Raw genomic sequence first — 19,361 nt, 5'->3', positions numbered from 1 at the left:
TTTTGAAAGTCTGTTTTGCTGCTGTTTTTTAAATAACCACATCATCTGCAGCTCTTGTAGTGCTTTACATCTTTAGTGGTGTAAAGAAGCAACATACATGGAGCAGAAATGACTTGAATAAAGTGTGTTTGGCTCTAGATAAAAATATTAGGACGATTCTAAGGGCACTGATCAGAGAGGAGGCCCGACACGATTCTACTGAGGGGAACTTTTGGGGGGAGTCACTTTTAACTGAAAAATGGAAATTTGAAAAATTGTAGCTTCATTCGAAAAGTTAAGTAGTTGTAAAAAAACACAACAACAATAACAACAACAAAACAAAACAAACAAAACAAAAAAAAAAATATATATATATATATATATATATAAATGTTTATGTAACCCTGTAAAATGTAAATGTTTCCTACTGACACACTACAGAAAATACAAGTAACTGACTTTAAAACATTTTTTGATGGTGAAAGTACTAGTATCTTAAGACTATTGCACAGTACTATGGCACAAGGGTAAGGGCACATGAGGAACATCAGAAGGTTAAAGCTTGAAAGTGACTAAGCTGGAGATACTGCAGTGACTGCACTCTAACAATTTAAAGTTCTCTTTTTTTTTTTTTTTTTTTTTTTTTTTTTTTGTTTGAATTGATATTCAGTTGTCAGATTTTGCTTTACAGTTTTAGTTCATTTGTATAAGGAATACAATGTATTTGTGTTATGGATTTAGGTAATTTCTAGAATAACTGATTAATCATCTGAATGTGACATTTTCATTCTGGTTTTAGGCTTTCAGACTGCAGTATGCAGTCATTTACTACAGGATGAACTCTGTTCATTAAAAACCATCAGGTGAAAAAAAAAAACTTAAAATATTTAAAAATGATCCACAGCTGTATGAAATTAGATAAAAGGGTCAAATGCACCATTGTTGAATAGGAATGACATGAACTGGAATTAAATTCAACAGACACAACATAATTATGGCAAAAATAATATAAAAATATAAATGATCTGAAATCCTTATCTGCTTCCTGTAGGTTTTTGAAAAGTCCTGCTGCAGAGGAAGCGTGTGAGTATCTCACTGGAGTTCTGGGTAAAAGTCCATTACTACTGAAAGGACTGGATCTGAGTGAAGATAAATTAGGAGATCTGGATGGGGAGAAACTCTCTGCTCTTTTGATGGACTCTCATAGCAAACTGGAGAAAATAATGTGAGTGAACATGATTTATACATTGAAACCTCTTTGATTATTCATTATTAAAGACTGTCAGTCCCATGTGTAATCAGATATGAAGAGCTGTTGATCTGATGTGTGTTGAATATGTGCTGAAAAAAATAATCAAGTGTTGTGTTAGTTCAGGCAACACTAACAGTATGCAATATAACTGTAATAAATATACTTGGTAAAAGTGGTTTTGACTGAAATATTTTTGTGTTCAGGCTGAATAATTGTGATCTGACAGAGAAAAGCTGTTCAGTTCTAGCTATTGTTCTCTCCTCCAAAACCATCCTGAAAGAGATGAACCTGAACAACAGTTGTCTGCTGGATTCAGGAGTCAAAGAGATCTGTGAGGGACTGAAGAATCGTGTGTGTGAGCTGAATATACTGAAGTGAGTACATTTCACCAACAGCTACACTCAACACCACAGCAATGAGATCAATATTGCACACTGGTAGATGATGGGAATATTATATGTGACCCTGGAACACAAAACTATGAGAAAAAAAAAAAAAAAAAAAAAAAAATGAGAAAATCACCTTTAAAGTTGTACAAATAAGGTTCTTAGCAATGCATATTACTAATCAAAAATACAAAGTATCTACATGGAACATGATCTTTAGTTAAAGGAGAAGTCCACTTCCAGAACAACAATTTACAGATAATGTACTCACCCCACTTGTCATCCAAGATGTTCATGTCTTTCTTTCTTCAGTCATAAAGAAATGATGTTTTTTTGAGGAAAACATTTCAGCATTTTTCTCCATATAATGGACTAATATGGTGCCCCGATTTTGAACTTCCAAAATGCAGTTTAAATGCAGCTTCAAACAATCCTAAACACGGTTGTAAACGATCCTAGCCGGGAGAGAAGGGTCTTAAACTCCAATCGTATTTTCTCCCTCAACTTCAAAATCGTCCTATATCGCTGTTTTACCTTTTTTGTTAAGGGTGTTTGATCTTTTTTGCATGTTCACTTTGCAAAGACTGTGTTGGTACTTCTGCAGCGATGTAGGATAATTTTAAAATGATTTTTGAAGTTGAGGGAGAAAATACGATTGGAGTTTTTCGACATACACTAACTGTCTTGAGCCAGAATACACAGAATTCAGGCAGAGAAAGACAAGACGAGCATTTGAGAATAAAAAGTGTTTAAATTGTATTTTTAAAATGAAAATAACCGATCATTTTGCTAGATAAGACCCTTCTTCCTCGGCTGGGATCGTTTACAACCACATTTGGGATTGTTTGAAGCTGCATTTAAACTACATTTTGGAAGTTCAAAATCGGGGCACCATATCAGTCCATTATATGGAGAAAAATGCTGAAATGTTTTCCTCAAAAAACACAATTTCTTCACGACTGAAGACAGAAAGACATGAACATCTTGGATAAGAAGGGGGTTGAGTACGTTATCTGTAAATTGTTTGTTCTGGAATTGGACTTCTGCTTTAATATCCTAATAAATTTTGACATAAATAAAAACAAAAATGTTGACCCATACAATGTATTTTTGGCTTTTGTTACAAATATACCTCTGGTACTTAAGGTACTTTTGTGGCCCAAGGTCACATATTTGTAAAAAAAAAAAAAAAAAAAAAAAAAAAAAAAAAGAAAAAGTGCTCGCAGCATGTGCTCTTCAATTGCACACACACACACACACACACACACGCTGTAACCTGTATCGTTTCATATCGAAGCATGAAAGAAACTAAGGTTTACAGAACCTCAGACACTTTGATCTTCTGAGACGGACAATGCACACAGTGTATTAAGATACAGACATCTCTTTACATCTCACTGAGAGAAGATGTGAGTACAGTCCCTTTTCACCTGTTCCTTCCATCCACTTCCCCTCACCCATCTCTTCTCACTCAGCTCACTCAGAATGGCCAGTAGCATAATATAATGTTCTACATGAATACAAGTGAGATCCATAGTCATGTAGCAAACATTTGAATCATTTGAACTGTCACTGTGTGTCTGGTACAATAGTCTCATTCTCACAAGAAGTAAAGATGTAAGATATATAGTATAAGATAGTTTGCTCACTGTTGAGGGTGTACTATTTCACAGTGTCTTTCATGCAAATTACCATCCGTCCCCAGAAGGTGCAAACGATCAAGTCTAGGAATTGATCAATGCAAATTCAAATTGTTAGTTCCTGTCTCCATCTTGGGGGATATCTGTCTGGGTCTGAAGTACTTGTAGTAGTGTATTCTAGATTTCAGGTGATATTTTAGATTTCTGACTGATTGACTTTAGTTAAGTTGTTATGCAGTTGCATTAAATATGGGGGGCTAGACAAAATACTATTGGAGTACTAGCATGGTTCGGGTATATTTCATAGTATTAGCCATAACCTCTTGTTATTGTCTCAGCTTTAGTCAAGTTGTTATATAGTTAGACTCACTATAGGGGGCTAGATAACAACACTGTTGAAGTATTAGCATGTTTCATAATTCTAGCCATAATCTCTGATTTAGTTTGAGCTTTAACTAAGTTGTTACATAGGTGTTACGAATCTGGTCAGTGTTCTGCGGACCGCTCACCACCAGATGTCGCTCTCGCTCCATTATTACACACAGACTGTTGCACTACACCCCGGACTGCATCTCCCCTCATCCACCACACTGATTGCGCCATACACCTGTGGCCAATCAGAAGCCCTATAAAACCCCCGGACTTTCCCTTCGTTGGCACAGAGTATTGAGTTGTAGTTTTCATTGTGATTAGTATTGTAGTTGTATTTACCTTTGTTACCCTAGTTCCTTGTTCCTAATTCCCGTGTTCCCCGTGTATAGCTTTCTCACCTGGCCATCTCGTCTCGACTGTCTCGCCGCCTGCCTACTGGACTATCACTTGTTTCTTTGATTATTCTCTATGACTTGCCTTTGTCACACCTGTTTGCTACTGTTTTGACCCTGCCTGTTCGACCATGTTTTTGTCTCGTCCTTTAAATAAAAGCTCCCAAATGGATCCGCTCGCCTCTCGCGTCTCACTCACACCGTTACAATAGGTGACTGTAGGGGGATAAACAGAACCACTATTAAAAAAATGACAAGCATGAGGGGGTCTATTAAATAGTTAGTCATAACCTCTGACTAATGATTGGAGTGAAGGGCTTGTGATCGTGGGGCCCATGTAAATCAGCAGACGTGAGGCACCCTGAGTGACACAGATTCCTAATGAAAGATTAAATATAAAGCAAAGAGTTAAATAGAATAACCAAATTTTAAAATAATAACAATTAGAAATGGACAAACAACCAGTTTGTGTGACAATCTAAAGGGTCATAATAAAATGGAGTCAGATTGAATTTAACTTCAATTAAATAACATTGTGCACTGAAATGCCTTCATCCATCATTGGATACCTCCATTGGGCCAATTGTGTGGACCTTACACTACAAGCATGCAATGTCTAGTTTAATGCAATGTCTAGTTTCAGTTCATACAATAACGTCTGAATTTTCACGTTCTTTAATTGGATGATGGTCAGAGAGTGTAGTAGTAGTCAGAGCTAGCAAACAGTTGTTTTGACAGTATTATTACTGTTTCTAAGATTTCTTACTGCATGAAATTGTTTATTTAGTACTGACCTGAATAAGATATTTCACATAAAAGATGTTTACATACAGTCCACAAGAGAAAATAATAGTCAGAGAGGGATATCAACTTTTCAGTCTATCTAGCAAAATCACAGCAATATTTGTCCAACTCTGAATAGTGTTGAGACTGGCAGTGGTGCCTTCCAGCAAGACATTGTCTCTGAAGTATGATAGACAAGTGATAGTCGTGGAAGTGGATGGTTCAATCCATAACTTCAAAATAGTCTTTTTGGCAGCAGTATTTGCAGCTGATTAGGTCCTTTTTTGATGAGCATTCAACTGGAGAATGGAATCATCTAACAATAGAAAAAGTAGGGGATCTTGAGGTATATCCAAGTGCAGGAAATCCGAAAGAACAGAACATACAAATTTCCAAAAAAGACCCACCACTGGGCATTCCCAAAACATGTGCAAGTAAGAGCCTACTGTAGATTTATTACATAAATGACAATAAGGATCAAGGCCCATATGTATAAAAATTCTCAGAAATGCATTGTGCAAAATTATTATTGATGGTTTGAAATCCTTTTCTATTGGTATGTTTACTCGTTTACAGTTGGAGCAATGATGTGAACATGAGTTCAGTGTTGCCAACTTAGTGACTTTGTTGCTAGATTTAGTGACTTTTCAGACCCCCTTGGTGACTTTTTTCTAAAAAAGCACCTAGTGACAAATTTAGCGACTTCTTGGACAAACCTTATTTAGTTTCTGAGACTCTCCAGTACTGCCGCATGAGCGTGAGGTCTTGTTTTCCCGGCGCACACTTCTCTCATGCTCTCTCTCTCTATCTGCAATGACAGAGAGGAGCAGCGCTTACAGTTAAATTAGATATTCTGTTGCTTCTGACTCTGTTTTACATGCAAGTATAGTTGAAATCACAGCTCAGCTGTATGTCTTAATTGTGTGTGTATTTGATTTGATCAGACAATGTTGTGATTATGAATCAGGATTTTAGTGCATATTAATATCTTGGAGAGCTGGTTGTGTCTTAATGGGCTGCGTTTCAGTCACAATTTCATATATATCCCATTGTCTGATGACAGAAACACTAAAATATATCAATGAAAACCGTTTTATTAAGAATTTGGCTGCATTAAAATGCCATATATGAGTGCAGAGAGGCAAGACAACAAAACACACTTACGTCATGAATATGCTAATTAGCATATGACGTAATCTAGCGACATTTAGAGATTTTTGGCAACACTGCATGAGTTCCATCAACAGCTCCAATAAGTCCCAGAAAGCCCTCAGTTCTCTTCAAAGTTTTGCAACATGGTTTGACGGTCAGTTGGAAGTCTGTGAACTGCCACAGTGGCCAAAAGAAAAATGTGTGATTTTGTAAGCTTATTGCATATTTTCATGGAGTTAATTGTTTTATTTCTGATAATAATGCAGTGAAACATGCCAAATTGTGCGGTCATAATTTTTGACCATGCTGTCATACAAAGAAATTATGAACACATGCAAAAACAAGAGAGACCAACAAAATCATAATAATTGATATTGTAGTCAATGTTGCCACTTTAGTGATTTTGTCAGTAGACTTAGTGACTTCATCACCCTTTTTGAGACTTTATTCAAAAGCCTAGCAACTAAATAATTTTCTTGGACAAACCTCATTTAGATTACAACACTCGCCCACTGATATATTTATATCTCTATAGATCAGTGAACTCAACATTATGTCCTCATCCTCATCAGATACATTTAGTGACTGTTTTTGCTACTTTCAGTTGAAACCAGTTAGCAAAACTGATCAGTGTTTTTTTTTTTTTTCATATTTTGATGGTTTAAGTGAAATGTGAGGTCATTAAAACCCTCCACACATCACTTTTGGCCACTGTTGTGTTTGGTGGGGTTAGTGTCACAATATTTAAGACCCTGCTTACTGTGTCATCACCGGTGCATTGCTGCATTTTTTTTTCTACTTTCCTACTTTTATTTCTGCAGTTAGAGCATTGATTTGTAGAGTGGAATAAGTTATTATGTTTCTTACTTGGTCAGTTACAAAAAAATTGCTTGATGATCAAGTTTGTATCGTTTTATCAAATTCATATCATCATATAACTCTAATATATCATATGTTCATTGGAAAGTGTGTGTCTCCTCCTCTTTGCTGCCATCCTGTTACTCCTAACTAGGTTAGGAGACGTCTCCAGCTCTCTTAAATAATTTAGGAGCTGAGACCTAGTCTTAACACTTAGGAACCTTTATGAATCACTCTTATTCTTAAGTCTAGGAATAAGAGTAAAATTATAGGAGTTTTAGAATTGATGGAATGATGAAACAATACAAACTTGATCATCAAGCAGTTTTTTTTTTTTTTGTAAGTGACCAAGTAAGAAACTTAATAATGTATTCCACTCTACAAATCAATGCTCTAACTACAGAAATAAAGTAGGAAAAATGCAGCAATGCACCGGTGATGACACAGTAAGCAGGGTCTTAAATATTGTGCCACTAACCCCACCAAACACAACCGTGGCCAAAAGTGATGTGTGGAGGTCTCTTATTATTAAGTCTAGGAATAAGAGTAAAATTACATCATTCCTAGAATTTTGACACACTTAAGACAAAAATTTTACTCTGAGCGGCTTTATAAATACGGTCCCTGGTCCATACCACATCCCAATCAGTTTGAGCAAAACCTTTCCTTTCCCAGGAGTGTATAGCTGGAATATAAGTATACTGCAGTAAAAGGACTAAATGATAAATCTTATAAACTAAACCACTAGGAGTATTAATATTTAACCACTCCCACAGAGGATGTTGGAGCACATTGGAGGCCTAAGGAATGTTGTAGGCCTTTAAAGCCTCAGTCTTTTATATAAAAAGAAAGAAAATCCAGGTAAAGAAAACTCTGCACTTAAGACCTGAAACAATCGTGAAATTAAAAGAGTTCAGAATAAGTGACGATACTATATCCCAGATGGCAGAAATGAATTCAGGGGGAATTCTGTCACTACCTGGAGCTTTGTTCTTTGTCATGGAGTCTAGAGCCAGTTTCAGTTCATCTAGTGACAGTGGAACATTTAGCATCTCTAAGTGATGTTCATCAAATTTGGGGAGGGGAAACTGAAAGAAAATATACATTTTGTCGATAACTAGAGGAAGAATTAGAAGTATATAGTTCATAGTAAGATTTAAAGAATGTGAGTAACCAAAAAGTAGCTTGTCCACTTTGACTTTGATAGAAAAAAAATAAAAATAAATACTATGGACCAGCAACAGTAGTATATAGCCTGCACCTTGTGTCATCTTTTTTGATTGATGCATGTGTCATTAATGGTAATGCGCATTAAACATAGAGCGTATGAAGTCTGCTACATGACACATTTTTCCCGCTGTGCAGCCGCACTTCAGCTGATCATCCACAGCAGCGTCAGAACTCCAGTTGTGCTCGATCAGCTCTTGCGCAGCGTCAGACATCCTTTTCAGAATTTGATCCTCTCCAAGAGATTAACTTTGTCCCCTAATCGATATAGAATGTTGTCTCCGTTTCTTAGAATCAGGATTGATGGTTTCAATCCACGACGGTCGAGGTCTTGTTCATGAATGCTTTGAATTTCAGGTTTATGGGTAAGATCCCCCAAAGCATTATTAATTGGAAAATTGCAGAGTGGATCAGACAAATTGGATTGCTGAAGCTGATTCTGTCAATCCATGTAGATAATGTTTTGATCAACAAGATGTTGCACTAATTCTGTCGCTAGTGCTGTCAAACCCAGTATTGTTCACCGATCTAGGAAAGTACACTGTAGGAAAGTAATTGCAGAGTTTATCCAGAACAGCCGCTCTTCGCATACAGGGGTTGTGATGTAGCATGGCCGTAGCTGTGAGGAAGTAGTGTTTCGGCTGATGGTTGGTTGTTGAGGTGAGGGTGTTGCACTCAAAAGTGGAGGCAGGAGAAGGTGGGTGTGCTTTTTTGTTTGCTGTTGAAGCCTCACATTTGTCGTTTTCGCCAGAGATATTTTGATTAAAGATTACGAGGTAACTCATTTAAAAGATTTATTTATTAAGATTTGTTATTAAGGCGAATTGTTTCGAGTACTGGCAATGTATTGTGGATTGGGAAAAGTTAATCCAATAGCTGTTTCATTAAACATACAGCAAGAAACACCTGTTGTTCAGGTTTGTTATACCAAATATACAATTATACTGAATATGCAGACTGATCATTCGGTTTAATAAGGCCTAACAATTACAATTAAATGGAAAAATAAAATAAGAATGGTGAAACTGCACTAAACAAATTCAAACAGAAATAATATGAGCAACGTCATGGGAACATACATTTGTTCCGGTTTCACAGTGCAACGTCATGAAAAACATTTATATCTCACAACGGTGTGACGAGACCTAGAACAGTAGCGCTCTATTATAATTATTTAAAAATGCATATAAGCTTCGTGCCTGACACTTCTGTAACTGGCTAAAAACTAATTTTTAAGCTAAACTTTTACAATTGTGAAAAATTAAGAGAATTAAGACATGTTAAAGACTGCTTACCTTGATCCAGGAAGACTTGCTTGCTGGATCAAACCTAAAACACAACGACTAAATAAAACGGTCTGAATCATCCCACCTCTTGCTTAAATTAACTGCTTCTCAACAATGAACAATGGTTTATTAATTGAAGTCATGTTTAAAGACACGTACAAAGAAAGTAGTGTTTCCGCAACATCTTCAATTAGTAATGTGTAACGTTAAGTGTTTTAAATGTAATAGACTCACTTTTCATGTTGAATATTTATGCTGTATTTGTACGTTTTCCTGTGAACACTCACTGCATGCTTGGCCAAACTCTGAGAGTAGTCTGCATCTAAAAACTGTACAAAAACAATGAAAAAGGTATACATCGTCATCAGCTAGCATCAAAATCAACATTAAAAACTAAAAATAGTTTAGAAGAGTGTCTCCTTTTTTTTATACTGTAACATGTTTCTGTTGTAAATTATACAAACACATTTCCTGTATAAAAGACTATGTCTAAAATCTTTTCAAGGGCATGTAGTGTAATGTTATTGTTCTTAATTGTGATCACATTACAAGGTGGTATTATAGTCCCCCCCTGTCAAAAGTGTACAAATTAAAAAACATGTAGTACCCAATCGATGCTCATGCTTATGACAGATGGGGAATACACATAGGCCTACACTTTGTCAAGCGGAACGTTCAAAGAAGTGGTTCAACAATTAAAATGTGAACATTGTCATTAGCTATCTGAACAAGACATCTGAATCTAGTGCCGTGAGGAAAAAATAATTTAAAACAGTGTTTATAAAAATATACCCAAATGATCACAAGCTGAATTTTCCATGATAATATGGTAATTTTCTTAGTAATTGAGTTACATAGGGGTTTTGCTCCCACAAAATTTGATTATATTTTGTGTCCGTGTCCTTTTCAAGAGTGTGGAACTTTTTGTGAAACTTAGCTTTTTAGCTTTGTGCAGCTTTGAGCACAATGGTGAGATATGTTTCAGTTGTAATAGTGTAAAACAGCAAGACTTTATGTTATGCTTTGGAATAAATGTTGCACATTCAAGACGTTCACTTAGAAAAAGTGAACAGACAAATATCTCAGATCGTCTGGTCTCTATCTCCTCTCTCACCCCTCCCGTCTCTCTGTGAGGGTCTGAAACAGACTGATCTGCAGTTTCACAATGGACAAGACATGGGGCTGTGAGTGTTTGTTAATAATTCAGCTTAAATTAAATGTTGCTGTTGTTTTTTTTTTTTATTTTTGTAAATCACTCATCCATGTTTGGACATCATTGCGTTAAGAGCTACTTCTAAGCACCCTGAAAAATTTAAGGAGATTTTTTTGTTTGTTTGTTTTTTTCATATTTCGTGTTACCTAAAACTATAGTAACTGTTTTTCTGTGTTTAAGTGCCATGTTTATTTTTATATTGAACATTATATTTATAGTCACTTTTTTTTATTACCATCTTTAAAATAGAGATAAATCTGTCTGTCTGTCTGTCTATACTTGTTTGGTAGCTGTGATTTTGCCAAGTAAGACATGTTCCTGGATCAACATGTTTTGTTGAAATGTTGAATGTTGAAATGGTGTACTTGGCGAAATCACGTTCACCATACTTGTTTATATGATTTATCAGGACACAAATTTGTATGATTATACGGGTTTAACACTGCTATGATTACATAAATGTGGTTTATGAGGATATTTCTTGAGTTATTATAATACTTACAAACATACTAAATGTTTAATTTAAAATGTAAGTATACAGAAAGATTTGTGTGATGGCTAGGTATTTGTACTGTAAAAAATAATTACGCCTATGGAATGACACCTCAAAACATTAAAACTCAATATGTGTGTGTGTGTGCACCTGGTATTTATCACGTTATGGGGACCAAATGTCCCCACAAGGATAGTAATACCAGTAAATTTTGACCTTGTGGGGACATTTGTGAGGTCCCCATGAGGAAACAGGCTTATAAATCATGCAGAATGAGTTTTTTTGAGAAAGTAAAAGTGTGCACAGTCTCCTGTGAGGGCTAGGTTTAGGTGTAGGGCGATATAAAATACGGTTTGTACAGTATAAAAACCATTACACCTATGGAATGTCCCCATAAAACATGTAAACACAACATTCTTTGCGACATGGTCGTGTTGCAAGAACCATATGCATTGCCTGCACACAGATGACCTATTGTGCATTTTAAATGGAGCACCACATTAGGGTCTGCATCCGGTGCAAAACTATTACCCATATCTGGCATTTCTAATCACCCCCACCCTTGTCATGTCGAGACACACCATTTTGTCACGGACCTATGCTGTGTGAAGAGCACACACTGCGGTTTTATATTTCAACTTAAACTAAGCAAATTTTGTAAACCTTTCTGTCGCAGAATGGTCATCTTTACACGAGGAAATCTTTTCTCCCAGAAAAATGTAAGATGATTTATATTTATCTATTTTTATTTATATACATCTTTAAATAAGAATAAACATCTTAAAATATATTTAATTTTGTGTGTGCGTGTGGTTCTCCTGTTGTGTAGTAATACCCTAAATGATTGCCCTGAGCAAGATTTGTTCCCATGGACATAATAGCTTTTTTAAATTATAAATTATAAATTATAAATTATAAATGAAAGTAAATGTTGTTTATGGAAAATAAAAATGCAGAAAGTTTACTGTGATGGGTAGCTTTAGAGGGTGATACAGTATAAAATGTATTAATATAATGTAGAAACTTACATTTTATATGAAACTGCTTTAGAATGATTTGTATCGTGAAAAGGGTACAAATAAACATGAATACAAATAAACGTGAATTTAATTGAATTATGTCTATGGAAAGCCACCATAAAACATTTGACATGTCCAGACATGTCGGGTCCCACAATTCTGCTTATGTTGACATTTGGTGTCTCTTAAAATTGGTCTCTTAAAATTGTTTAGTCATTTGATATTGTCCTATTGTCCTTAAAACTGACATCTTTCTTAGAGAGAGAGAGAGAGAGAGAGAGAGTGAGTGAGAGTGAGAGTGTGTCATGGGTCATCGCTGGAATTTTAATTATGTTAAACCATGTCATTTCCACATCTGGACATTATTAGAAGGTCATGGGTCACTACCCCTAGGCACTCTCAAGGTCAAGAGGGGGAAGGGGGAGGTCAGAGGTCACGCCAGAAGTTATCAATCAAAAAAGATGACACAAGGTGTAGGCTATATACTACTAGCAACTGTTTGGTTAACTACATTCTTCAAATTACAGTTTTTCTCAGTCGCTTTGGTGCATTTCTCACAACACTATTTACATTTGCACAACATTTACTTCAACCTCCACAACATTTAGTCATTTGTGCACATCATAGTAGCAGTTTCTCATTCCTTCCAACAAATTGCAAATGCTTTTGGACATGCATCAATTGCTTTCATACAACTCTCTGCTGTTTTATAACATTATCATTTGCTTATGTCATGTCAGTCAAAATTAACTAAACTTGTGAATGCTGAATAGTCATTCCATATAAAACTAATAGTCCTCATTTCATTGCTTGAGTCATTACATACAAAAATGTTGAACTAGTTGTCAAAATCTGTCAAGCAAATTTTATAAAAAATTTTAAATCTTTTTTTTCCTGAAAATGTCTTCTAAATTGAACAATTTCTGCAAATGTGCATGAATGATTTACATACCTATATGTTGTAGGTTCAGTTCCAATATGTACTGCAATATTGTTTACAATTGTGCACAGCTCTACCCAAAGGGAGTTTATGTTTGTTGTAAATAAGGGTGTATTTATTCGTTTGCACAATGCTTTGAATAAATTAGAATTGCAAAGAGCATATGAAGTAAAAATGTGAAACATACATATTCAGTGTCTTGTACTCAGATACCTCACTAAATACAGTAATGTCTAGCTTTACTGTAGTTTTCAAATGGCTGTGCAAATAGTATATAGTGCTGTCTTGAGCATTTTCAGGAAGTGTCACCAAAATCTGACTTTTTTGCATAGGAAAAAATTTACAGAGTAAACTGTCATAATGAAAACATGACAAAGCCATTTGACTATCTTGTTCATAAACAATGGTGTCAGGACTTTTCATCTTGATGACACTGACACTTTCATTGACATGAATACTTGCTTTTGAGGAATGAGCTATCCATTTTGAGCAAGTGACACGCTTTTGCAGGTTATCAACTAGGTTTTGCAGTTTGTACTAATTGTTTTGAGAAATGCATTAACTGTTGTGCAAATGTAAATAGTGTTGTGAGAAATGCACCAAAGCGACTGAGAAAAACTGTAACATTTGTGTTCAGCAGAAGAAAGAAACTCATTCAGGTTTAAAAAACAACTTGAGAGTAAGTAAATGAATGAATTTTTGGGTGAACTATCCCATTAATGTTAAAGGGGTCATATGATGCGGTTTCTTGTTTTTGTTTGTCTTTGGAGTGTTACAAGCTGTTTGTGGATATAGATGTTTTTCCTAAACGCGGAATCACGCCTGACTTTTAACCCGGAAGGATGTTTTGGATTTATGGTCTCCAGTGTTTCTAGTCAAATTAGTGTATATTCCGAGCTGAAAATATAATGTTAAACCTAGTAAAATGTTTTTAAAAAGCACAAGGTGTGGTGTGAGACCGTGTGAACTGGTTGAAATCCTTGTGTCTCACGGTGAATGCATGAGAATGCAGAGCCCTGCAGATAAAATACACCACACATCAATATCTCTTCCCTTTGTGATTTGAACATTTTAATGCAAAGAGTTGTGTGTTGTGAGACTGTTTTGTTTCAAGCCCATTATTTTGCACACCTGATGTGAATACTGTTAATGTTTTGAGCTGCACTGCATTTGTTTCGTCCTATGTTGATCATATGTTGATGCCTCATTAAAAATAGAAGTATTTTAATTTTAGAATATATATATATATATATATATTTATGTAGAAATATATCGTTTTTCAAAAATGCATTTTATATCCACAATGCAAATAGCAATGTTTGGATTTATGAAATTATTAATGTTGTATATTGTATATTATTTTCCTAGAATAACTTTTGCTGTTGAATTATCCACTAACCTAGTTTCATATCAGTTCACAGTGTAATAACTAACTAGATAAAAAGTTTGTTAGCAAACTTTAAGTTGGCTTGAGAAAGCCTAGCCAGTAAGTTCTAAGTAGTTTTAAAAGCTTTTAGTTTAAAGAAAGTTTAAAGGTTTTCAGTTTGAAATAGTTTTAGTTTGATTGATAAAGTTTGAAGATAGATAGGCTAGATAGATATAAATAAAGAAAAAAAGAAAAATTAGTTAGAAAGAAAAAGAAAGAAAGAAAGATTAGTGAGAAAGAAAAGTAAGATAGAAAGAAAAGAAAGATTAGTTAGAAAGAAAGAAAAAGAAAAAAGAAAGATTAGCTAGAAAGAAAGAAGAAAGACTGGTTAGAAAGAAAGAAAAAAAAAAGAAAGAAAGATTAGTTAGAACGAAAGAAAAAGAAAGATTTGTTAGAAAGGAAAGAGATTAGTTAGAAAGATTAGATTAGAAAGAAAGCATGTTGCTAGCATGATAGAAAGCAAGTCACTAGCATGGTTTTAACATGATTAGCAAGTCGCCAACATGATTCTAGCATGACTAGCATGTTTCGCTAGCATGATTTTAGCAAGATTAGCAAGTCTAGCATGATTTTAGCATTACTAGCAAGTCCCTAGCATGATTTTAGCATGATTAGCAAGCATGAGCTAGCATGATTTTAGCAAGTCACTAGCATGTCATTTTTAGCATTACTAGCAAGTCCCTAGCATGATTTTAGCATGATTAGCAAGTCGCTAGCATGATTTTAACATGACTAGCAAGTCACTAACATGATTTTATGAAGAAGTCGTTAGTATGATTTTAGCATGACTAGCAAGTCGCTAGATGATTTTAACATGACTAGCAAGTCACTAGCATGATTTTAGCATGACTAGCAATTCGCTAGCATGATTTTAGGATGACTAGCAAATCATTAGCATGATTTTAACATGACTAGCAAGTCACTAGCATGATTTTAGCATGACTAGCAAGTCGCTAGCATGATTTTAGGATGACTAGCAAATCATTAGCATGATTTTAACATGACTAGCAAGTCGCTAGCATGATTTTAGCATGACTAGCAAGTCGTTAGCATGATTTTAGGATGACTAGCAAATCATTAGCACGACTTTAGCATGATTAGCAAAGTCGCTAGCATGATTTTAGCATGACTAGCAAGTCGTTAGCATGATTTTAGCATGACTAGCAAGTCACTAGCATGATTTTAGCATGACTAGCAAAGTCGCTAGCAGGATTTAAGCATGACTAGCAAGTCGCTAGCATGATTTTAGCATGAATAGCAAGTCGCCAACATGATTTTAGCATGACTAGCAATTCGCTAGCATGATTTTAGCAAGCCGTTAGTATGATTTTAGCATGACTAGCAAGTCGCTAGCATGATTTGAACATGACTAGCAAGTCACTAGCATGATTTTAGCATGACTAGCAAGTCGCTAGCATGATTTTAGCATGACTAGCAAGTCGCTAACATGATTTTAGCATGATTAGCAAGTCGCTAGCATGATTTTAGCATGACTAGAAGATAGATAGAAGATTTTAGATAGATCGATAGCATGATTTTTGCATACATTATTGGATAGATAGATAGATAGATAGATAGATAGATAGATAGAGGTTTGAAGATAGATAGATAGATAGATAGATAGATAGATAGATAGATAGATAGATAGATAAGGTTTGAAGATAGACAGATAGATAGATAGATAAGGTTTGAAGATAGATAGATAGATAGATGGAGGTTTGAAGATAGACATATAGACAGATAGACAGATAGATAGATAGATAGATAGATAGATAGATAGATAGATAGAGGTTTGAAGATAGATAGATAGATAGATAGATAGATAAGGTTTGAAGATAGATAGATAGATAGATAGATAGATAGGTTTGAAGATAGATAGATAGATAGATAGATAGATAGATAGATAGATAGATAGATAGATAAGGTTTGAAGATAGATAGATAGATAAGGTTTGAAGATAGATAGATAGATAGATAGATAGATAGATAGATAGATAGATAGATAGATAAGTTTTGAAGATAGATAGATAGATAGATAGATAAGGTTTGAAGATAGATAGATAGATAGATAGATAAGGTTTGAAGATAGATAGATAGATAGATAGATAGATAAGATAGATAGATAGATAGATAGATAGATAGATAGATAGATAGATAAGGTTTGAAGATAGATAGATAGATAGATAGATAGATTAGTTATTAGTTAGAAAGAACATAGATAGCTTAAAGCTTAATTGAGTATCAATGGCTTCTAGCAGTTTACATTAAACATAGTTCAAACAGACATGGACTTTTGGTCAATGAAAGTCTATGGGACTTTTTATGATTTTTAATATTAATTTTTAAGAAAACCGTAACTCAAACCAGTCTGAAAAGATATAGCACACTAAGTCAGAACAGTATGAAGATCTGACCCGAGTTTGGAGTATGTAGCTTGAACGGTCTAGGAGGAGTTAGTGTCCAAAAAATTTGCGGTCAGAAAAATAAGAAGAAGAAGAAGAAGAAGAAGAAGAAGAATAAGTTTAAATAGGATTTCAGAAAGTTGGCTTTCCCAAGCCAACTTAATTAACAGAAAACTATTGAATTATTAGTAAATGTTGAAACTTTAAGGTTATTAAATGCTGTACTAGTTGTTCATCATCAGTTCATGTTAACTAATGTAGTTAATGTTGTCAAGTGAAACCTCATAACTTGGATAAATAGAGATCTTAATGGGTAATTTTGCTGATTTTCAACCTTTGCATACATTTGTAACTTTTGTGTAGTTTGTAGTATATTTAAATGAACTATGTGTAGTCTTTCTCCATGTTACCTGCACACATATATCACTGTTTATTTGTCAGCAAACATCTGCTGGAAGATGCAAAACACATTAGTAAGTTGATCATCATAGATCTGATTCATTGTCTTTTCTCTTTCTGTCTTCAGTCTGTGTAGATGCAGTATGACAGAGAAACAGTGTCTCATCCTGACTTCAGCTCTGAAATCAAACCCATCACACCTGAGAGAACTGAACCTGAGCTGGAATAAACTAGGAGACTCTGGAGTGAAAAACCTCAGTGATCTACTGATGAACACACAATTCAAGCTGGAGAAACTAGAGTTAGTACAGTTAAAGTTGATTTATTTTAAGACAACAGGTCTGAAGTTATATTTTTTTAAAGCAGTGCACTGGTTTTGCCATATTGGTCACATTTTGCAAGTGTTAATATAAAGTGATAAATATAATTGCTTTTTTTTATAGTAAGTAAGTGTGTAAATGCAGAAATCAGCCCTTCATTAGAGAATAAAGAATGGAGGCATTAAATAAAATAAAGTAAAAGAAGTAAGTAGAAGCAGTGCCTGCCCTCATACAAAACTAACGTGACTCAAAACAAACTATTAGAAACTAAATGCTCCTTCAATATTATGATCATCATAGATCTTAAACCTTAGTTTGAATCAAATAAAAAACACAGAAGGATTCACACTGTAAACTGGGGAGATTGAGCTCAGTAACATTCACATACAAGAATCAGGAAACATGATAATAATGATAATATTTTCTTTTCCTTATTTTATGCTGTTTTTACCATTGCAGATTAAGCTGCTGTGAAATGACAGATGAAGGTTGTTCTGCTGTGACTTCAGCTCTGAAATCAAACCCATCACACCTGAGAGAACTGAACCTGAGCTTGAATAAACTAGGAGACTCTGGAGTGAAAAACCTCAGTGATCTACTGATGAACACACAATTCAAGCTGGAGAAACTAGAGTTAGTACAGTTAAAGTTGATTTATTTTAAGACAACAGGTCTGAAGTTATATTTTTTTAAAGCAGTGCACTGGTTTTGCCATATTGGTCACATTTTGCAAGTGTTAATATAAAGTGATAAATATAATTGCTTTTTTTTATAGTAAGTAAGTGTGTAAATGCAGAAATCAGCCCTTCATTAGAGAATAAAGAATGGAGGCATTAAATAAAATAAAGTAAAAGAAGTAAGTAGAAGCAGTGCCTGCCCTCATACAAAACTAATGTGACTCAAAACAAACTATTAGAAACTAAATGCCTCTTCAATATTATGATCATCATAGATCCTAAACCTTCGTTTGAATCAAATAAAAATACAGATGGATTCACACTGTAAACTGGAGAGATTGAGCTCAGTAACATTCACATACTAGAATCAGGAAACATGATAATAATGATAATATTTTCTTTTCTTATTTTATGCTGTTTTTACCATTGCAGATTAAGCTGCTGTGAAATGACAGATGAAGGTTGTTCTGCTGTGACTTCAGCTCTGAAATCAAACCCATCACACCTGAGAGAACTGAACCTGAGCTTGAATAAACTAGGAGACTCTGGAGTGAAAAACCTCAGTGATCTACTGATGAACACACAATTCAAGCTGGAGAAACTACAGTTAGTATCATTGTACTGTACAGCAGTGACAGTGAGATTAAAGTTCACTGTTTAGTTTAAGACCGCTGGGCTCTTGTCACATCATTTCCAGCGCTGCACTTTCTGGAATTTCTCCATCTGAAAAAAGATTCAGGAATACAATGTTTTTATGTCTATCTGTAAAAGAATGGAACAAAATGAAAGTGACAACAGACTAAAAACAGTCTAGCAAATGACAGTAGGTGATTCTGACAGTTAGATTTATACTTGACTAATAGTATGTTTCCCAATTTTTTATTAAGGGAAATGTATATTTAGTATGTTTGTATAGTTAGAAATTGTAAACTACACTGTAAAATGGCTTAAAAATTAAAAAAAAATTTAATTTGATTGATTTGAATATTTTCTTCCAATAGAAATGTGAAAATAGACGATTTAATGTTGTTAATTTTACTATTGTTTCTGTGTTGATTCTACATATTAATTTCCATTGGTAAAATTGACTTATTTGTTGACTGAGGGTCCAGACTTGGATTGTAACTAGTCTCCTCAATACTCCTC

General features: G+C 34.7%; 1 protein-coding gene and 1 long non-coding RNA gene across 2 annotated transcripts in view; both read left to right on the top strand.

The window, feature by feature from the left end:
• Window positions 1–19,361, top strand: part of LOC127160659 (ribonuclease inhibitor-like) — a 43,602-nt gene that overhangs the window by 8,793 nt on the left and 15,448 nt on the right. The window contains exons 6-8 of the mRNA XM_051103315.1: window positions 17,346–17,519; window positions 17,998–18,171; window positions 18,648–18,821. Of these exons, the coding sequence (XP_050959272.1) occupies window positions 17,346–17,519; window positions 17,998–18,171; window positions 18,648–18,821 (522 nt within the window). The remainder of the gene's footprint in view (window positions 1–17,345; window positions 17,520–17,997; window positions 18,172–18,647; window positions 18,822–19,361) is intronic.
• Window positions 798–1,599, top strand: LOC127160658 (uncharacterized). The gene is made up of 3 exons (XR_007826811.1): window positions 798–842; window positions 1,031–1,204; window positions 1,435–1,599. It is a non-coding gene; the product is annotated as an uncharacterized LOC127160658 (long non-coding RNA).

This window comes from Labeo rohita, unplaced genomic scaffold (genome assembly GCF_022985175.1).
Source record: "Labeo rohita strain BAU-BD-2019 unplaced genomic scaffold, IGBB_LRoh.1.0 scaffold_417, whole genome shotgun sequence".
Lineage (NCBI taxonomy): Eukaryota > Metazoa > Chordata > Actinopteri > Cypriniformes > Cyprinidae > Labeo > Labeo rohita.
The sequence above is the reverse complement of the archived record's forward strand: the minus strand, read 5'-3'. Positions and strand labels throughout refer to the sequence as shown.